Source organism: Eptesicus fuscus, chromosome 7, assembly GCF_027574615.1.
Source record: "Eptesicus fuscus isolate TK198812 chromosome 7, DD_ASM_mEF_20220401, whole genome shotgun sequence".
NCBI classification, from domain to species: domain Eukaryota; kingdom Metazoa; phylum Chordata; class Mammalia; order Chiroptera; family Vespertilionidae; genus Eptesicus; species Eptesicus fuscus.
In genome coordinates, this window is record NC_072479.1 from 99,956,773 (window position 1) to 99,974,939 (window position 18,167).

General features: G+C 55.5%; 1 protein-coding gene across 1 annotated transcript in view; it reads right to left on the minus strand.

The window, feature by feature from the left end:
* MYH9 (myosin heavy chain 9) overlaps nt 1-18,167 on the minus strand; it is an 88,796-nt gene that overhangs the window by 11,111 nt on the left and 59,518 nt on the right. Inside the window, exons 12-27 of the mRNA XM_008144682.3 lie at nt 17,894-18,046; nt 16,450-16,623; nt 14,930-15,103; nt 13,043-13,157; nt 10,902-11,095; nt 10,452-10,573; nt 9,653-9,722; nt 8,759-8,919; nt 8,124-8,232; nt 7,591-7,722; nt 6,950-7,156; nt 6,325-6,462; nt 4,439-4,562; nt 3,070-3,241; nt 1,738-1,950; nt 1,207-1,351 (exon numbers count right to left, since the gene is read on the minus strand). Of these exons, the coding sequence (XP_008142904.2) occupies nt 1,207-1,351; nt 1,738-1,950; nt 3,070-3,241; nt 4,439-4,562; nt 6,325-6,462; nt 6,950-7,156; nt 7,591-7,722; nt 8,124-8,232; nt 8,759-8,919; nt 9,653-9,722; nt 10,452-10,573; nt 10,902-11,095; nt 13,043-13,157; nt 14,930-15,103; nt 16,450-16,623; nt 17,894-18,046 (2,403 nt within the window). The remainder of the gene's footprint in view (nt 1-1,206; nt 1,352-1,737; nt 1,951-3,069; nt 3,242-4,438; nt 4,563-6,324; nt 6,463-6,949; nt 7,157-7,590; nt 7,723-8,123; nt 8,233-8,758; nt 8,920-9,652; nt 9,723-10,451; nt 10,574-10,901; nt 11,096-13,042; nt 13,158-14,929; nt 15,104-16,449; nt 16,624-17,893; nt 18,047-18,167) is intronic.

Genomic DNA, 18,167 nt, shown 5'->3' on the forward strand with positions numbered 1-18,167 from the left:
ATGACATTACAGAAAGAAGGAAGTTATAACTGTTCACAGTTAGACATCCAGCAAAGCCTCTTTCAAATTTGATGTTCAAAGTAATGATGTGATGTTCTTCCAAAAAATAAAGTGGCGTTTACAGAACAAACATGACAATCCCATTTTAGTCTGCACCACACTGGCCACAGGTCCTGGGCAAGTGCAAGGGTAAACCGTGAATGCAGAGGAATGCTGGGTAAAACAGCTAAAGGTCCAAGAAAGGCTTCAATCTGTGCAGAACTGGGTGGGAGTTGAAGGGAGACAGATGGACAAAACTTGTTTCTAAATTTTTGTTGTTGTTAATGCTCACCCAAGGATATGTTTTCCATTGATTTTTTTTTTTTTTTTTTTTAGAGAGAGGGAGGGAGGAAGAGAGGGAAACATCAATGTGAGAGAGACACATGAATTGTCTCCTGGACGGGTCACATGCAGGGCTGAGGATCAAACTTGCGTGCCCCTGAAGGGAAATCAAACCCACGACCCTTTGGTGCATGGGCCGATGCTCTAACCATGGAGCCTCACCGGCCAGGGCTCTAAAATATTTTATAGGAAACACTTCATAGGTTGCCACACAGAAGAGTTCTGACCGCGTGAGCTGCCTCTGAGAGTGGCTGGGAGCTGGGAGCCACAGGAGGCAGGACTTGTCCCGTTAAGGAACTGCCAGGCCACCAGCTGCTTGGCAGAGAAACCAGCTGGGATGAACATCCCCAGGGTTTTCCCCAGAGGACTCCAGCTGGAGGTGTCTAGAGAGGACCCAGACTTCAGAAAAGGGACCCCCAGGCCCTGTGGAACTCCGTTTCAGGTCGCTGCAATTCTGGAAGCTTTCTCGTCCGGCCGGTTGTTGAACAAAATAATAATGACTGTATTTGAACAACGTACTGAGCCCCTAAGTGCTTTAATGCCATCTAAGTGCTTTATGTATCATTAACTCCAACTGACAGACCTATCATTACCTCCTTTACAGAGGGGGAAACTGAGGCATGGGGGTAACTATCTGCCGAAGTCACACAGCCGCTGAGGGCCGGAGCTGGACTCTGACCTCTGACCCCGGCAGTCTAGCTGGGGAGCTGTTCTGTCCTACAGGACTGGCCCAGAGAGGCAGCCAGTCTCCAGGAGGACCCGCCCTGAAAGGTGCCAGACCCCTCAGCTGAAGTCACGGAGCCAGCCTGGGGGAAGCCCACGCACCCGCTTTGTCTGCTCCAGCTGCTCGGCCAGCTCCTCCACGGCCTGTGAGTGCTTCTGCCTCATCTCCTGGATCTGGGCCTCGTGGGTCTTGGCCTCGTCCTCGAGGGTCTTCTTCAGGATATTCACTTCCTGCTCACGTTTGGACCTGGAGAGAAATGCCCTCAGAATGGAGGCCAGGGAGCCTGGAGCGGGGCTGCCCCTGGGGCCAGCCAGTGCCCTGGGCCTCCCGCCCCAGCTGTCCATCCTCTGCAGGCGTAGGCACTGCAGAGGCTTCCGTTCCCTTCAGCCTTAAAGCCCAGCCTGTCTCACCCACACTTCAAGCAGGTTCTTGAATAGGGCTTTGGTAGAGAAGATACTGAGGAACCTACAGCTTCCACTTGGTGTGTATTCACACACGCTCTCTGTGTATTCACACCCACTCTGTGTGTATTCACACACGCTTTGTGTGTATTCACAGGCCTAGGACCCACCCCTTCCAGGCCTCGGCCTCCTTTCCCGTCTGTGGCTTGGCCAGTCTGCCCCATGGCACACCTGAGCTCCTGCTGGGCAGCCGTAGAATCCAGGGTGTCCTCCAACTCTGTCTTCAGAGCCTCCAGCTCTTCCCCAAGGTCCCGCTTCTGCTTCTCAGCTTTGTTCCGAGAAGCACGCTCAGACTCCAGGTCCTCCTGCAGTTCAGAGATCTGAGATTCCAGCTCACGGATCTTCTTCAGGGCCATGTTCTTCTGTGTGGCTTCTTCCTCCACTCTGCCAAAGAAACCAACATCAAGATGAGGCCAGTTCACCTTTAAGGAGCAGAGTTTGCAGATAAGGCTTTAGAGAAAAGCAGCCAAAGCCACTTGTGGCAGTCGGAGTCCTAGCCCTTAGGAGCCTCACTCAGCAAACACAGTATCTGAGGCACACCGTGCCCAAGAGTTAGGGCAATGCCACTTTCAGCATGGGAAAACTCAGAGAAATCATTTCATTTGCCAAACTGAATTCCAGTGCTTTCAACATACAGAGAAGTTCAAATATTAAATAAACAAATAAAAAGAAATAAATGGCTACAGTCCATGAAGACTGCAACAAAATACAAATACAAATGTGCCACAGATTTTAGGTGATAATGATGTATCAATGTAGGTTTGTCGACTGTAACAAATATACAGACAGTCTCGGGTTACGTCCGACTTGAACACATGTCGTTTCGTGGTTACGACACCATCTCCCATTTATTTATAAAAAGAAAAAAGTTCCATCATTTCGACATATGTACATATGTGCTTTATGTTTTTTATTATTTATTTACCACAAATAAAGGTCAGGAATTGTTATCTTCCTTTTAAATTTTTTTACTGTTTCGCTTCATTACTGCTGTGTATGTGCTCCAAGTGAGTGACATAGGTGCTTATGTAGGTGTGTTCCGACTTACGGCGAAAATCACGTTATGTCGCGCCATAGGAACGGATCTCCGATGTAACCCGAGGACCTACTGTATACCATTCTGGTGTAGGATGTTGATTGTGGGAGAAGACTTTGTGTGTGTGTGTGTGTGTGTTGTGTGTGTGTGTGTGTGTTGTGGGGGTGGTGGTGGAGGGTATCAAAATTCTCTATACTGCTGGTTCAATTTTGCTATGCGCCTAAAACTGCTCTAAGAAATAGTCTATTTTTTTAAAAAGCATGCCTATAGCCAATGGTTTGGCGATATTGTGGATGACTTTTGGGGAATTACAAACAAACAAATGACAGGAAATGTTTTGCTGTGAACTGGTTTCCAAGACAACAGCAGAGCAATTGCTCACAGCTCACTGAGGCACCAAGGCCCACAGCAGGCAGCCGCAGGAAGTGCTGGCTCTGACCCCCTGGTGGGCTGACGCTCTGGCTCACCTGGCCAGGGCAGCCTGGACCTCCTCCTCTTTCTTGGCCAGCTGCATCTTGAGCTCGGCGATCTGAGCCTGGAGCTCGGCGATCTGGTCACTGAGGTCCGTGGAGTCTCCCTCCAGCTTCCGGCGGGTCTTCTCCAGCTCCTGACGCTGCTTCTCCTCTCTTCGGAGGCGCTCTGGGAAGGAAGGACGGGGAGAAGCCGACAAAGCCCTTAGTGGCCATAGAACTCGCTATCTTTGTTTTTCATTCTTTTTTTAAAAATATATTTTTAATGATTTCAGAGAGGAAGGGAGAGGGGAAGAGAGATAGAAACATCAATGATGAGAATCATTGATCGGTTGCCTCCTGCATGCCTCACACTGGGGGTCAAGCTGGCTTGTGCCCTGACCAGGAATCAAACCATGACCCCCTGGTTCATAGGTCAACACTCTACCACTGGGATTAAGCATGCCGGCTGGGATATGCTTAATTCTTACGTAAACACTGCATATTATAAAACACACATGAGGGTTAAAGGGTCACAATACACAGACACCCATACCAACTCCTGGATGAAGGAAAGAACATCACCATGAGCTGCCAGGTCCTGTGTCTGTCCAACCCCACCCGCTGCCCGGGACACACCGGCTGCCCTGTGTGTCCGCAGAGGGCGCAGTGGTTCCTGGCACAAGCTCAGAGTTCCCTGAGTCCCCCTATCACCGTGTCCACTCCTCTTAAGGGGAGGAGCAAGAGGCCCACAGACAGCCACGGGTCTGCAGGTCCACCCCGTCCTCCTCACCACAGATCCCCAGGGCCCAGGGAGACCAGGACACGATCTGTCACTCTGTCCCAAGACAAGCGAGGACCTCGCGATATCGGCCTAGCATGTTACAGTACACACAGGTGTCCACAGCACTAGGCCCTTTAGTTCTCACAAATGCCCTTTCACTGTGTCCCTCGGAGGTAAGTAGCACTAAAGCTCGTGGAGGCTAAGTGATAGGTACAAGATGACACAGCCAGGAAGCGGCAGGCTGGGTAGGGGTGGAGGGGGAGGTCTACCTAGAACCTCTTGGGAGGTCTCCAAGGCTGGGGAAACCCATGGTGCACGATGGAAACGCCAGGGCTTTACCCTGAACGCTCTTTACTGAGGGGTAGCTCCCTCCCAACCACACAGCACCGGTGCTTGCTGGCCCAGAGTCCCATCGGGACCAGATGCTGGACCCGAGGTCTTGAGGGCAGTGGCTGGCTGCTGCAGACCCTGTGCCTCACCCACGTGGAGTGGGCATGACACCAGCCGGGCGCTCCCGCTCCTGGCAGTGACGCCCAGCCTGGCCGTGAGTGGTGGATGCCGCGGGTTCCCGAGTCAGACAGCTCCTGCCCATCACCCTCTTACCCTCCAGGTCGGTGATCATGGCCTCGTGTTTGTTCTTGAGCTTGGCGAGGCTCTTCGATTTCTCCTCCTCTTCCGTGAGGTTGGTGGTGAACTCGGCTATTCTGTCTTCCAACAGCTTCTTCTCCTGTGGGGTTGGGGGTGCAGTGTGTGAGGGTGTGCAGTTTGTGAGGAGGTACAGTGTGAGGGGGTGCAGTGTGTGAGAGGGTGTGCAGTTTGTGAGGAGGTACAGTATGAGGGGGTGCAGTGTGTGTGAGGGTGTGCAGTTTGTGAGGAGGTACAGTGTGAGGGGGTGCAGTGTGTGTGAGGGTGTGCAGTTTGTGAGGAGGTACAGTATGAGGGGGTGCAGTGTGTGTGAGGGTGTGCAGTTTGTGAGGAGGTACAGTATGAGGGGGTGCAGTGTGTGTGAGGGTGTGCAGTTTGTGAGGAGGTACAGTGTGAGGGTGTGCAGTTTGTGAGGAGGTACGGTGTGAGAGGGTGCAGAGTGTGAGGGTGTGCAGTGTGTAAGGAGGTACAGTGTGAGGGTGTGCAGTGTGTGTGAGGGTGTGCAGTGTGTGTGAGGGTGTGCAGTGTGTGTGAGGGTGTGCAGTGTGTGTGAGGAGGTGCAGTGTGAGATGCAGTGTGTGTGAGGAGGTGCAGTGTATGTGAGGAGGTGCAGTGTGTGAGGGTGTGCAGTGTATGTGAGGAGGTGCAGTGTATGTGAGGAGGTGCAGTGTGTGAGGGTGTGCAGTGTGTGTGAGGAGGTGCAGTGTGTGTGAGGAGGTGCAGTGTGTGTGAGGAGGTGCAGTGTGTGAGGAGATGCAGTGTATGTGAGGAGGTGCAGTGTGTGTGAGGAGATGCAGTGTGTGTGAGGGTGTGCAGTGTGTGCGAGGGTACACAGTGTGTGAGGGTGGGTCAGAGCTTAGTGTTGGCTGAGCACAGACACTTTAGGTCTCTTCAAAGTATGCCTCGTCCAGAAGTTTAGGACTGAATGGAAGGACAAGGACTTAAACATTCGAATCATTAGGACTCCCTGGATCAAAGGGGTCACTTTGTAAGGTCACCACCTCCCTTTCAAGAGCCGGATAAGCTTCCGTGACCGACAAACGTGGGTACCCAAACCCTTCTTGGACCCTGATTATCCCTTTGGGCCAGGTAAGCAAGGTGTCCGGGCGGCAGGGTGAGGGAATTCAGGCACCACCTTCTCCAGGCCTCATGCTTGACCACTGGGCAGGCTATGACCTCTCACCTCCTCATGCCCCAAAGTGCCCTAGGCTGCTCCCCTCATGTCTCCATGGTGTGGCCACCCCTGGAGTCCTGATCTCCGTAGGGTCTCCCCACAACAGCACAGGCACCGTCATAGATACAGGCCGTCACTCAGCACGAGCATCCTGCCCCTGCGTCAGAGCTGCGGGCAGGCATCCTGCCACTTTGACTGGCCCCAGCCCTCGGGATCGAGGACGGCATTCTGACTGCGCCCCTCCTCCTCCTCTAGCTCGCTCTCCAGCTTCGATCTGCTCATCAGCGGACAGGGACCCAGCCTGGTTCTCACAAGAAACAGTCCCCAGCTGGAGAAGGCTAAGGAGAAGCACTCACACCTCAATGCCAAGCCACCAAGGGGCCCAGACCACACCGGAGACTAACGTGCAGTGCCACACCGATGGTTCAGCTCTACCAGGCCTCGGGGCTCAGGAGCTTTACTGAGAAGAAATGTCAAGCCTGTCCCTTGGGAAGCATCCCTTCAAATATGACCCTGGCACCCGGAGGCCCGGGGACACCCACGAGGGGGCACCAGGAAGAATCTGCTCCTGAGCAGAAGCCACAGTGCTGCCGACAGCAGCGGGGAGGCTCGGCCGTGGCGTGGGCCGGGCCCACCCTCCACAGCCCACGCCCCACACGCGAGGCCTCACCTTGGCCAGCTTGCAGTTCTGGTCTTCCAGGATGATTTGGTCCTCCTCCAGCTTCTTCAGCTTGGCCTCGGTGGTCACCTTCTCCAGCTGCAGCTTCTGGCGGGCGCTCTCCTCCTCCTCCAGCTGCTCCTCCAGCTCCTGTCACAAAGCCGAGGGACGTGAGGAGGGGGCCGCACAAGCCCCGTGGGGGTGGCTGAGACGTGGCCCACCCACATGTGGGGTCACACAGTTAAGACTGGGGCGTGCAGACAAGAAGCCTGGTCCAGTCATGAGGCCGCTTGTTCTGAGGTGCTTCCTTTAGCAAGCCCCCCGCCGTGAGGACGGGGCACAGAGCAGAGCGGATCGCCCTCTGCTCCTCAGAGCAGCCGGCGCGGGACTGGGCCGGGAAATAAAACTGACTCTGTGCTCAGATGGGCGGCAGGTGGAGAGCCGAGACACACGTTTGAGAAACAACTGCCCGAAGAGAAAGCCCCTCAAAGACTGTCCCACGTAGACAAAAGGGGGAGGATCGGCCCACCACGGCACTTCGTTTCATGTTCTCTCCAGTTCCCGCGTCACTGCTCCTCATGCCACCCTGTCCCCTCCTCCCCGTGTCTGGTGTCCAGAGGGGGCGGAGCTGGGTTACCTGGATGTTTTGCTGCATTTTCTTCTTCTCCGCCTGCAGGTGCTGGCAGCGCTCCTCCTCCTCCTCCACCCTGGCCTCCAGGTCATGGCAAATCTCCTCCAGCTCCTGCTTCTTGGCCGTCAGGCGGGCCCGGAGCTCCTCGGCTTCGGCACACAGCTCCGTTTCCGCCTGCAGCTGCTCCTGCAGCTGCAACTTCTCTGCCATGAGCTGCAAACAACATGTGCAAAATGCAAGTTCCTTCAACCTGCTCAAGCCACTCCAGGACAGACGTTCCCTAGCTAGGCCTTCTGGAAGGAGGACCATGCTGACAAGAGCAGTTTCCATCGTGGAAGTGCTAAGTTCCCAGCCACTAACTATCATGTCCTCCATCCTTTACTGCTATGACAGGAGCTGCACGCCAAGATCCCTAGGAAACAGGCTCAGAGAGGTTAAGTGCTGGAGCTGGGCCCCAAACCCAACACTCATGAGCTTTCCATCCCATTGGGCAGCCTCCCTACATCACATAACCCTGAATGAAGTCTACAGAGAGATTGACCGTTTCCTAGGGAAACATCTCCTTGAACATGCCTCGCCTGCAGAGGGCCAGCAGGTGGCAGCACTGTGACCAGCTGCACTGTGTGGGAGGGTCCACAGACACTCACCTGGGACTGCAGGGTCTCCATCTCCGTGAGCCTGTTCTCCGCAGCCAGCTGCTTCTCTCGGACCTTCACCAGCTCCTCCTCCTTGGCCATCATCTCCTCTTCCTGGCGGCTCACCTGCAGCAGCGGCTTGACCTAGGAGAGGAGATGGAGACAGACATGCTCAGCTGAAGACGACTGTCCGGACAATAGCCATGAGGCTTTCCCCTCACCCGCAGAAATGTGAGGGGTAACCAGGCACGCTGTGCGTACACACGGGGGGCAATCTTTCTGGAAATCAATTTGGTGGGAGGGCAGTGCCCAAGACACGTGTGGCCGTGGCAGGTGGGCTTTCCATCTTGGAAGCTGCTGTGTGAGCCACTCTAGGCCAGCCTGTCAGCAGGCCGTGGCCATCCACACCGGACAAACACCACCGCTCACATGCCCCTGGACGCCATGGGCAGGACCACCCTGGAGTCACGCTGCCAGGCACGGGGAGGCAAAGGCAAAGCGCCCTCAGGGCAAGAGCCCCGACGGGAGGCCCGTCCAGGACCCACCTTGGTGAAGAGCCGCCACCACTGCCAGTTCCGCAGCTTGAGGTAGGCGGCGCAGTTCCTCTGCAGGACCTTCATGGCCGTCAGCTGCTGCTGCCGCTTGGCAAAGGCCCTGTGGGCGAGCGGCACGGTCAGCACCTCAGGGCAGAGGACAGACCTCTAACCTGCCAGTCCTGACCTTGCTCCCAGAAGCTTCTCCGGAGGGATGACCCTGCCTGGGCACCTCAGGACAGAAAGGTAGAGAAAGAGGCTGGCCTTGGGGTTGAGTCCTATGGGTGACCTTGCAGAGGGTGGCAAGGGCCTGGGTCACAGGCCCACCCTCCTTCACGAGGTGGAAGAACCTTGGGTACTAACTGCAGATCCAAGCCAAGCGTGATCGCTGGTCATTCAGTGAGCGGGAGCCTTCCGGGCAGGCAAATCCCAGCACACTCACCACCTGTCAACCTGGTCACTTTAAATATCGGGGGGAAATCCAGGAAGCAGGGGATCGGGGAGAGCCACGCGGGCCTCCCTTAGGCAGACACAGACTGGCATTAGGGCTCCCAGGCCACAGCTTCCTAAGGTGCCCTCTGCTCCAGGAGGGTTCGAAGGGCCGAGCGCAGGGCAGGCCAGGGGAGGCTGGTGTCTCCGGGACTCACTTTCTGGCCAGGTAGCCCCTGCAGCAGGCCTGGAACCCGATGATGACGTCAGTGATCTTCAGGTCCCTCTCCTCCTCCAGGTGGGCCAGGACGCCGGCCCGGAAGAAGACCTTGCTCTGGCCGATGCGGTACAGGTTGCTGTCCAGCTCCAAGGCTTTGATCTAACAGGAGAGAGCAGGCCATGTGCTACGTGCCACCCAGAGCCCTCAATCAGCGAACGCTGAGATCCTGCCTCGGGTGGGGAGTAAGTGTGTGCGTGTGTGTGTGTGTGTGTGTGTGTGTGTGTGTGTGTGGAGGGGGAGGGTAAGATAGGGTCAGTCCTGGAGCTTCTGCTTCTCTTATCCTGGGGCTCAGGGGGATGCTAGGAAGAGGGGCAGGTGGGTTCCAGCATGGGGCAGGGTTGCAAGTCAGACTTGAGGAAAACACAGAGCCTCAGCATTAAAGGGAATGTGAAGTCCTCTCTTCCTCCTCCCCCCGCCTGTGCATACTACAGTCATGTTCTCCACAAGCCCAGCTGCCACCCTGCAACCAAGCACCATCATCGCGGTCACGGAGAGGAGCACACACTCCACAACAGGCCGGGCCCAGGTTAAATAGGAGGTGATCCTCGGCCTTCCCCTCTAAAAGCTCACGTCTCCTAAGCTATAGATGGGGATGCTTTCATTAAAACACAAAAAGAGCCAAAGACAGAGCAAATAATAATACCTTCCTCACAGTAGAGCTGTGGGAATTAGAGAATGCAGAGTGAACCTGGCAGAATGGGACCTGGAGCACTGGATGGCCAATAGAGCATGGGCGTCACCTGACCCACAGGGCACCCCCCGTCAGACGGGCACTGGCCATGTGGGCGCGCACCAGCCAAAGGTCCTTCCAAGCAGAGGGAGCTCCACTCACCATGAGCACACACGCCTGCTTCCCATCCATGAAGCCCTTAGGGATGGAATTGGGCGTCAGGATTTCGTATCTAAGGAAGAGAAGAGAAGTCGGCTCAGTTCATCCCTCGTTTCAATGCCTGTGGCCTGGAATATCCGTGAGACAGGGCCACCCCGACAGTGTGGCAGACGTAGAGTTCCTTTCACGTTTCGAGGAAAGAAGACATCTGGAGAACCCCACCCTGCCCCTTTCTTAGGCTGAATGGCACAGGAAGCCTCGGCGTTTCCTGGCAAGTGAATAAAAACTCACGGTGGACTATTTAACTCACTCAAGGGTGAGCTTTAGGTTGGGCTTACTGGTTGCTAATTGCCCGGTATCCACGTCTATAACCCCAGAAGGGCACTCATCTCTTCCGGAGATGCTGGGGGCACTGCCAACACACAGGATGGTCCAAGAAATAGAGGGCTGTGTCGTGATAGCAACTGTTACTAAACAGTCACTAGGCAAATAGGACAGTGTCACTAACACCCCTCTCTGCACACATGACGAGAAGCTCAGTGTTCTATGACTTCCGTGTCCTAACGTTCCTTTAATGCCCAAGTCTCTGGCTGATCTCAGTAAATTGCCTCTAACTGGGGCAAACAGTGCCAGGCCCTGCAGTTACTAGGCGTGAAAGCCAGCAAGATTACTTTCGTAAAAAAAGCAGGGAAATCCTTTTCCATGTAGAAGGTGGAGCAGAGAAGGAGCGTGTGAGGAGCTGGCCTGACCTCAGTGCTCGGTGGCCGAGGAAGAGGCTTCCTTGCTGGAGGGCCCTGCTCACCTCTGCCGGAACTCCTGGAAGACCACCCGGTTGGGGAAGCCCTGGCGGCAGATCCGAATGCCCTCGAGAACCCCGTTGCAGCGCAGCTGGTCCAGCACCAGATGGGGATCCAGTTTGCCAGACTAGAGAAAACACACGCATGTGGTCTTGTTGCTGTGCCTAGGAACTCACGGAGACGGGTGGGGGGCCCCTCCGACTCAACAGGGCCAAAGCCTCAGGAGTCCCAGCAGTCCACGGGCTTTGATGCTAAGTTACATGATGCAAGTCCTGGAGCGGCTACGAGACAGCGCCACCAGGCGGCAATGCGACTTCAAATGCAGCCCACCCCCTGGGGAGCCCCACATCGGCCTGCCGATGGGCTTCCCCATGGGCTTCACCAAGGGCACTCCGGGTGCTGTGGGAGAGGAACCACTGCTGCTGGGGAGACAGACCAGGGTGGGACGCCCGCACCTTCTTCTCGTGGTTGGGGATGATGCAGCGGACGAAGTTGGGGTTGGTGTTCCGCAGCGTGGCCATCAGCTTGGCCAGCTGCTCCTTGTAGAGCTGCCCCACGGTGCGGAACATGCCCTTCCGTGTCTTGAAGGCCCCGGGCAGCGCCGTCTCTGACATGCCGGCCACCTGGTCCAGGCCGATGATGCGGTCCACTGCAGAGACCACGCAAAAGCACGTGAGTACCCGGCGGTCCCCGCAGGGCAGGAAAGAGACAGACGTCTGGACAGAAAAAGACGTGAGACTACAGAACAGCAGGAGCCTTTCTGCTTAGTCCACAGTCATCCCCAATGATGAGCACACTTGACCTCATGAGCAGGAAGCAGGAAAGGGGGAAGGGCTGAAAGCCGCCGAGACTCGTCTCTCCTGGCAGCAGCCATAAGCTCTGTCCACATCACCTATCCTCAGCCCACTGTAGCAGCTATTCCCAGAGACACAATAAAGCTCGCACTGTGTTTGGAACAGTGAGCCTAGCTATCCCACCCTGGCTCTGGTTGGTGTGAAAATGTGTCTTACAGGATCCTGTAGTCCTACGTTCATAGTTGGGGGAAAAAATCAGCATCCTGAATTCCATTGCCCTTTACCTGAGCACGGGCCTAGGAGGCAGGTGGGGGCACCAGATCTACATGCCAACGTCTACAGCACTCATGGCTCGCCATCTGGGATGGCCCAGGCAGCGCTCTCTGAACCCGGGACCTAGAGCTGCGTGGTGGCATCAGAAGTGGAGTCCTCCACAGAATCACAACCAACTGTGCCCGTTCCACTCAAGATTCCTCACACTCTGCGACTTGCTCTGTCTCCGAGCTCAAGGGTCTTTATCATCTGCACCAACCCTCTGAGGAGTTGCCCTTGTCACCGTGACTCATGCGCAGAAGCGATGAAATGAACTGCTTCCTCCACGGCATAAACAAAACAACAAATGAACCCGAAGCAGCCAGCGACCTGAGGTCAGGGTTAAGCCAGAGCCAAGGTTAAACCAGAAGCCTTCCGTTGCAAGACGCAAAGGTTAAGAATTCTGTGACAGTCTGTTTCCTATTCCTTTATGGCCGGATCTCGATTATTTATGTGAAGACAGCAAGGAGGACAGAAACTCAAGACAGAAGCCAGGAGTGAGGATGGACCTGATGAACCAATTAAAATGGGAGGCATTTTTGACCTTCTACACCCAGGGCCACTCAGCTTGTCCCGTGGAAGATCAAATATGCCCACAATAACTGGCTTCCTGTGGGCCTGTGCTGCCCCCTGGAGGCAGGTGCGGGGGCTGGTGGAGTGCTTGGTGAAGGAACACACAGAGGCACATGCACAGGCAGCGTCACACCTACACCTCATGCTGAGACCCCTGCAGCCGTTCAAGCAGTAACACGCCACCTTCAAACGCCAGCCAAGTGGAGCTCTGAGGAGCATATGGGTTTTTAAACAACGTTTTGTCCTTTAAGATCTGTAACGTGAGGTCTCCTGATTTGCCTGGTTCTCTACCAGGGGCCTGCGATGGGGGGAGCCTTCCCACAAGGCCGGGCGGACCAGGGCGGGGCAGTCAGGCAGGAGGGCCAGCGGGCAGGACGACGCAGCAGAAGCACTTGCCACAGCCCTGGATGCACCACACACAAGGGCCGCCACTCCGGGTGGCCAGTCACCTGGTTCTAGGTGGAGAATGGGAAAGCGTTGATAGAAATAGGCTCTCTGAGTGCTCTGCATCTCTGCAACAGAGAGGTTAAAGCAAAACCCAGGCAGAGGGAGGAGAGACCGGCAGGACCGTGAGAAAGCACAGCTCCAAACCACCAGCCTACCCAGGAGGCGGCAGCGCAGGGAGGCGCGGACAGGGACCTGCGTGGCCAGGCTTTGGGCCACCTGTGACTGCCCACACGTGGAAAGCGCTGTGGCTTGCCTGCGGACAGCAAAGCCCTGAGAGGAAGTGGCTATGCAGCACGCTCAAGGGCACTCAAGGGCAGCCTCACCCCTTCGGCTCAAAGAGACACTGTCATGGGAGCTACAGTGCCCCCGCGGCCTGTGTCAGGTGGAGATGCACCCCTTGTTTTGTGGCTCAAAGGTGGGGAGAGCCCAGCTGCAGCCACAGGGAGACGGGGTGGGGGCAAAGGGCATACCATCCTTCCACAGCTCCGAGACGAACTTGTCCGAGGACTGGTGCAGGAGCGTGGCGATGTTGTCGTTCAGCGGGTCCATGTTCTTCATCAGCCACTCGTCGGCTTTGTAATCCACCTGCAAGAGCAGAGTCCTGGGTCACAGGCTGCGCTGGGGACGTGAGTGAGCACCACAGCCTCTCGGAGGACACGTGTGGAAAAGTTAAAACACATGAACACCCCTTGACCGGTGTTTCTATCCCTAAGAAGGAAATGATGAGTGACCAGGGCAAGGGACTAGCAAGAAAGATGTTTCCTGAGGTGTTACACGGACAGCAAACAATTTAAAACAACGCAACTACCCAGCAAACCGGACTAAGAAAACTATGCTGCAGCTACACAACAGAATATTCTGGGTGGGGTTTTTTATTATTTCATTTTTAGGTAATATGACAATAAAGAAATATCCTAGAAAGACATATACCAAAACGTTTAATATTACTTTTTAGTAATAGGACATTTTTGCTTTTTGTCTTTGCAGGATGTCCAAGTTTTCTCTAATGAGCATGTATTCTCATCTTTTCTGAAATTTGTTCTTAAAAACACAAGTAACATGTATCGTCATGCAAAGACCCCAGAACAGTAAGAGCAGAGCAGCAGGCCGCCCTGGCCCCCTCTGTCCAGCCACACCACGGCCCAGGGGAGACTGCTGTGCCCTGGTTGGTGGTCACGTGCACTACTGTCGACGACATGGTGATGTGGCTTCTTTTCCCCTAGGAGCAGAGTTACGTCCCGGGAGATGACAAACCCCAGGCCGGTGCCCAGGCCACCTGGGCACAGCCAGCCTGCTGGTCCTCTTAGCTGCTGCGGCACAGCCCAGGTGCCCAGGGGTGGATGCGCACAGCCAGTTCCATCATCACCCAGACCCCCCAATGGGGTCAGGTGCGCCCTGGTTTTGCAGGATAAACAACGCTGCAACAAAAGCCTCCTGTGCGGTCTGCACGCGCATTCCTAACAGAGGCAGAAGGAGAGGTGGGGCTCAGGGGCATCACCTCAGTAGCTGTAGAAACAGTGTTTCTGTCTTTTTTTAATGGGTAGTTTAGAGTCAGGAGTTGCTTCAGCAGCCTTAGGAACGTGAGGAGCGAAGTCGGAGGGCTGGGCAGGGGGGCCACGTGCCGGAGCAGCAGGCGTGGACTCGCGTGGCTCAGGAGCGGTGCTGTGAAAGCCCAGGGCTCTCCTCACCGGGTCACGGTGGCAATAACAAAGCTTTCACCACTCAGCCACACCCGCACCTCCACCGTAATGACTGTTTGGCGAGGTCTGGAGACAGTTGTGCTGTAGGGAGGGTGCTACTGACCTCTGGTGGGAAGAAGCGGGGATGCTGCTGAACATCCCACAAAGCACAAGACCGTCCCCGACAATAACGACTGCTAGTGCGGACGCTGAGGCCCTGCCCCAGAGCACTGACCTGTGCCCAGTGCTAAGCTTCACAGGCTCACGAATGTGACCCTGTAAGGGGGGGTCACCCCCATTTTCCAGAGGAGACAATCAAGGCTCAGGGAGGATGAGGAGCCAAAAGGCGCACAGCAGCAGAGCTCTAACTCAAACTCCAGAGCCCGTGCCTTTAGCACAGGTCTCACATCCGCACCGGGAAAACGCGCCTAACAACAGCACAGACAGCATTACACCTCAGTGCCTTACAGGATGGCGGGAGCTTCTGATGAGGTGTAGCATGTGACGGGGCTTTGCAAGGTGTGACAGCTGTGTGAGTGTTGACTACAGCCACCAGCACATTATCAGACGCGTCACTGGACGAGAACGCTACGCCCCGTCCCTGAGCTGGGGCTGCCTGGCTCGTGGTCCACCCTCCTGAGAAGGCCCAGCCGCACTTGCTGTGCGCGCCCCACTCACCTTGCCGGCATAGTGGATGATGCAGAAATCAGCTTTGTCCTTCAGCTGCTTGGGCTTCTGGAACTTGGGGTGGGTGCCCTGCTCCTGCACCACCTTCTCCACAAAGCTCTTGTCGGTGGCTTTGGGGAACCAGCACTCCTCATCCAGCAGGGCCAGGATGCCAGGGGGGCCTGCCTGGAGGAAGCACAGCATCGCCCAGGTCAGCGTGACCTGGGAGCCCCATCCCTGCCCTCACAAGAGGCCAAAGCCTGGGGTTTCTGGGAGTTTTCAGAACCCCCAGAATCTCACCAGAAGGTGGGCACACTTCTCCCACAGAAGGGAAAAAAAGGAGCATTACTGAAAGCACTCCATGTAGGGATTCTAATTTAAAGAGAAACTTCTCAGGTGTAGGTGTAGCCAACACACCTCAATCCAATGATCCATCACAGGGACTCTCCACGCCAGTGCTCTGAAATCACCTGGTGGGCTTCATGGACTGTGTAGACCCCGATCCATGTGCTCAGGGGCTGCCCGCAACTGGCGCCCCAGCCCCTGGAGTCAGTCACTCTGCGACATCACCCCCACGCTGTCTGCACAACCATGTGGTGAGACGTGACTTTTAGGAGGAGAAAGTGCGGCAGAGCCCCCGAGCAGCGTGTACAGAGTACACCGTGGAGACTGCTGACAAGACGCAAAGCCAGATGGGCTCTTGTTCACTGGAAAACTCAACGGAATACCACCAACTCATCACAAAAACTCATCACCAAAGTAAACTGTTCCATGCCAGGATTATGGAGCGTTTCAAACCCCACCTTTGAGTAACACTCTAAAAATGCACGAACTCCTTCCCAGGCCTTCTGACCACCTAACACTTCAGTGTCGGTCTGGGGCACACATTCCGGAGCAGCCCAGGATTCGGGGAGAACGTGAGTTCAGGGCATTGAACCCTCATCAGGACATAATCCACAAACAGAAACAGCTCGGCCTCCGGAAGAGCACAGCCCTGAAGCCGAACCCACCGCACCGGGTGGAGCGCTCCGTGGGAGCTGGCGGCAAAGGGGAAGGGCTTTCTAGCTCCCGCACCCACCGACAGTCAGAGCTGTGGGACAGGAGCCCGGTGCCGGTCAGTCCTGAGAGGGGACAGATCGGGCCTCAGCGTGGGCCAGAAGCAGCACTCGGCGCCCTGGGTCCACACAACCCCACCCAGCGGAAGCACCTGGGCTAGGACTTGCTACATAAAAGCCTGCCTCTTTCCTCAGGACAAAGAAAGGCTTGTTGCGCTCACCCCTCGAGCAGATACTGGGTGGTCTTCTGGGGCTGAAGACAGGAAACCCAGGCACCAGCCCCGTCCACACCTGGTCGGCAGCTGCCCCAGGCTGCCAGGCACCAGATCTAAGCCCAGAGCTTATGCCTCCAGGTGGCTCGGACGGTGGAGGGACTAGACACCCACAACCAGCAGGGGTGGGAGGTGAGAACAGGGTCCCCAGAGGGAACGAGCGAGGCCAGGCCAGGCCTGAGATCCGAGCAGGGATGGCTCTTACTGGCTTCTCGATGAGGTCGATGCAGGGCTGCAGGTCGAGCCCGAAGTCGATGAAGTTCCACTCGATGCCCTCGCGCTGGTACTCCTCCTGCTCCAGGATGAACATGGTGTGGTTGAACAGCTGCTGCAGCTTCTCGTTGGTGTAGTTGATGCAGAGCTGCTCGAAGGAGTTCAGCTGCAAGGAGGGAGAGCCATGTCAGGGGGCCGCCCTCCATGGGGCCACCCACCATGGGCCATGCCCACCGCCCCTTGGGAAGGAGTGGAACAGGGATTCAGGAAGGACCGGCTGGGACACCTCACTGCTGCCCCAGTGGAGCCTAAGTGATTAGGGGCCTTCCCTTATCACACCAGCAGCAGAGGTTCTTCATTTTCTGAGGCCCGAGGACCTCTCTAGCGGCCTAGTCAAGCCCTTCTCAGAATAATATTTTAAAACGCATACAATAGATGAATTATGAAAGAAAGCAGTTATGTTAAAATATAATTATCAAAATGCTGAGACACAGTACTACATGATGCTTCTTTATTAACAAGCACAAGGGCTTGGTAACTCTTAAAGTTTTGAAGTAGAAATGAACATACACAATAAGCACAAGGGCTTGGTAACTCTTAAAGTTTTGAAGTAGAAATGAACATACACAATATTACAACATCTCTGTCACAACCGCAACATAGGAAAACCGACTGCCAGTGCAGCTGTGGTCTGTGCCGTTTGCTCAGTTCACAATGGAAAAAATGTGTCATCTCAAAGAGAGGCTGGTGAAAAATAGAGGTAATGTTCACCCCACCCAAGGGCCTGGTTCCTCTGGAATCTACCATGGGCCCCCGGGTTAAGAACCTCTGATTTACCATAACTATCAGCTTTTTCCTACGAGGGCTCAAAGTCTTTATGGGCAGGGGCAATGTCTTGTCCCACAGCTCAATAAGTATTTGCTAGAAGAATAAATCCACAGAAAGACCTGCCCATGGAGCCCCCAGGATGCCAGCTAAAAGCCCCATTCTCTGCAGCATTTCTTTTGTTGTTGTTAATCTACACCCGAGGATATTTTCCCATTGATTTTTAGAGAGAAGGAGGGAGGGGAAGAGCAGAAAGAGAAACATCAAAGTGAGAGAGACACATCGATTGGCTGCCTCCCTCCCACGCCCTGACCAGGGCCAGGGATCCAGCCTGCAACCGAGATACGTGCCCTTGACCAGAATCGAACCTTGGACCCTTCAGTCCACGGGCCGATGCTCTATCCACTGAGCCAAACCGGCTAGGGCTCTCCAGCATTTCCGGTTGGCAAAGGGCATGCCTGTTTCAGCTTAAAATATGCCCAATGCTAGGAAGGAGATGTCCAACTTCGGTTGCTGTGGAACCAGTGGAAAGAGGATTCACAGACAAGGAGAAGGAGCCAGAGGCCAAGGAGGTGGCGAGGAGGACATGAGGGCAGCAGGGAGGAGCTCACATCGAAGATCTCGAAGCCGGCAATGTCCAGGATCCCGATGAACGAGGCGCCCTGCCGCTTGGTCTTGTCCAGGGCCTTGTTGATGCGCAGCACCAGCCAGCGGAACATGCGCTCGTAGGTGGCCTTGGCCAAGGCCTCGATGGCAAAGTCAGCCTGGTGGGGGGGAGGAACACCAGGGGACAGAGCGTCAGATACGAGGAGCCTTTAAACCTGAACCCTTTGCCCCAGGAATTTCACCTGCAGAGCCCTCCCCCACAGAAACAGCCCTAAAAAG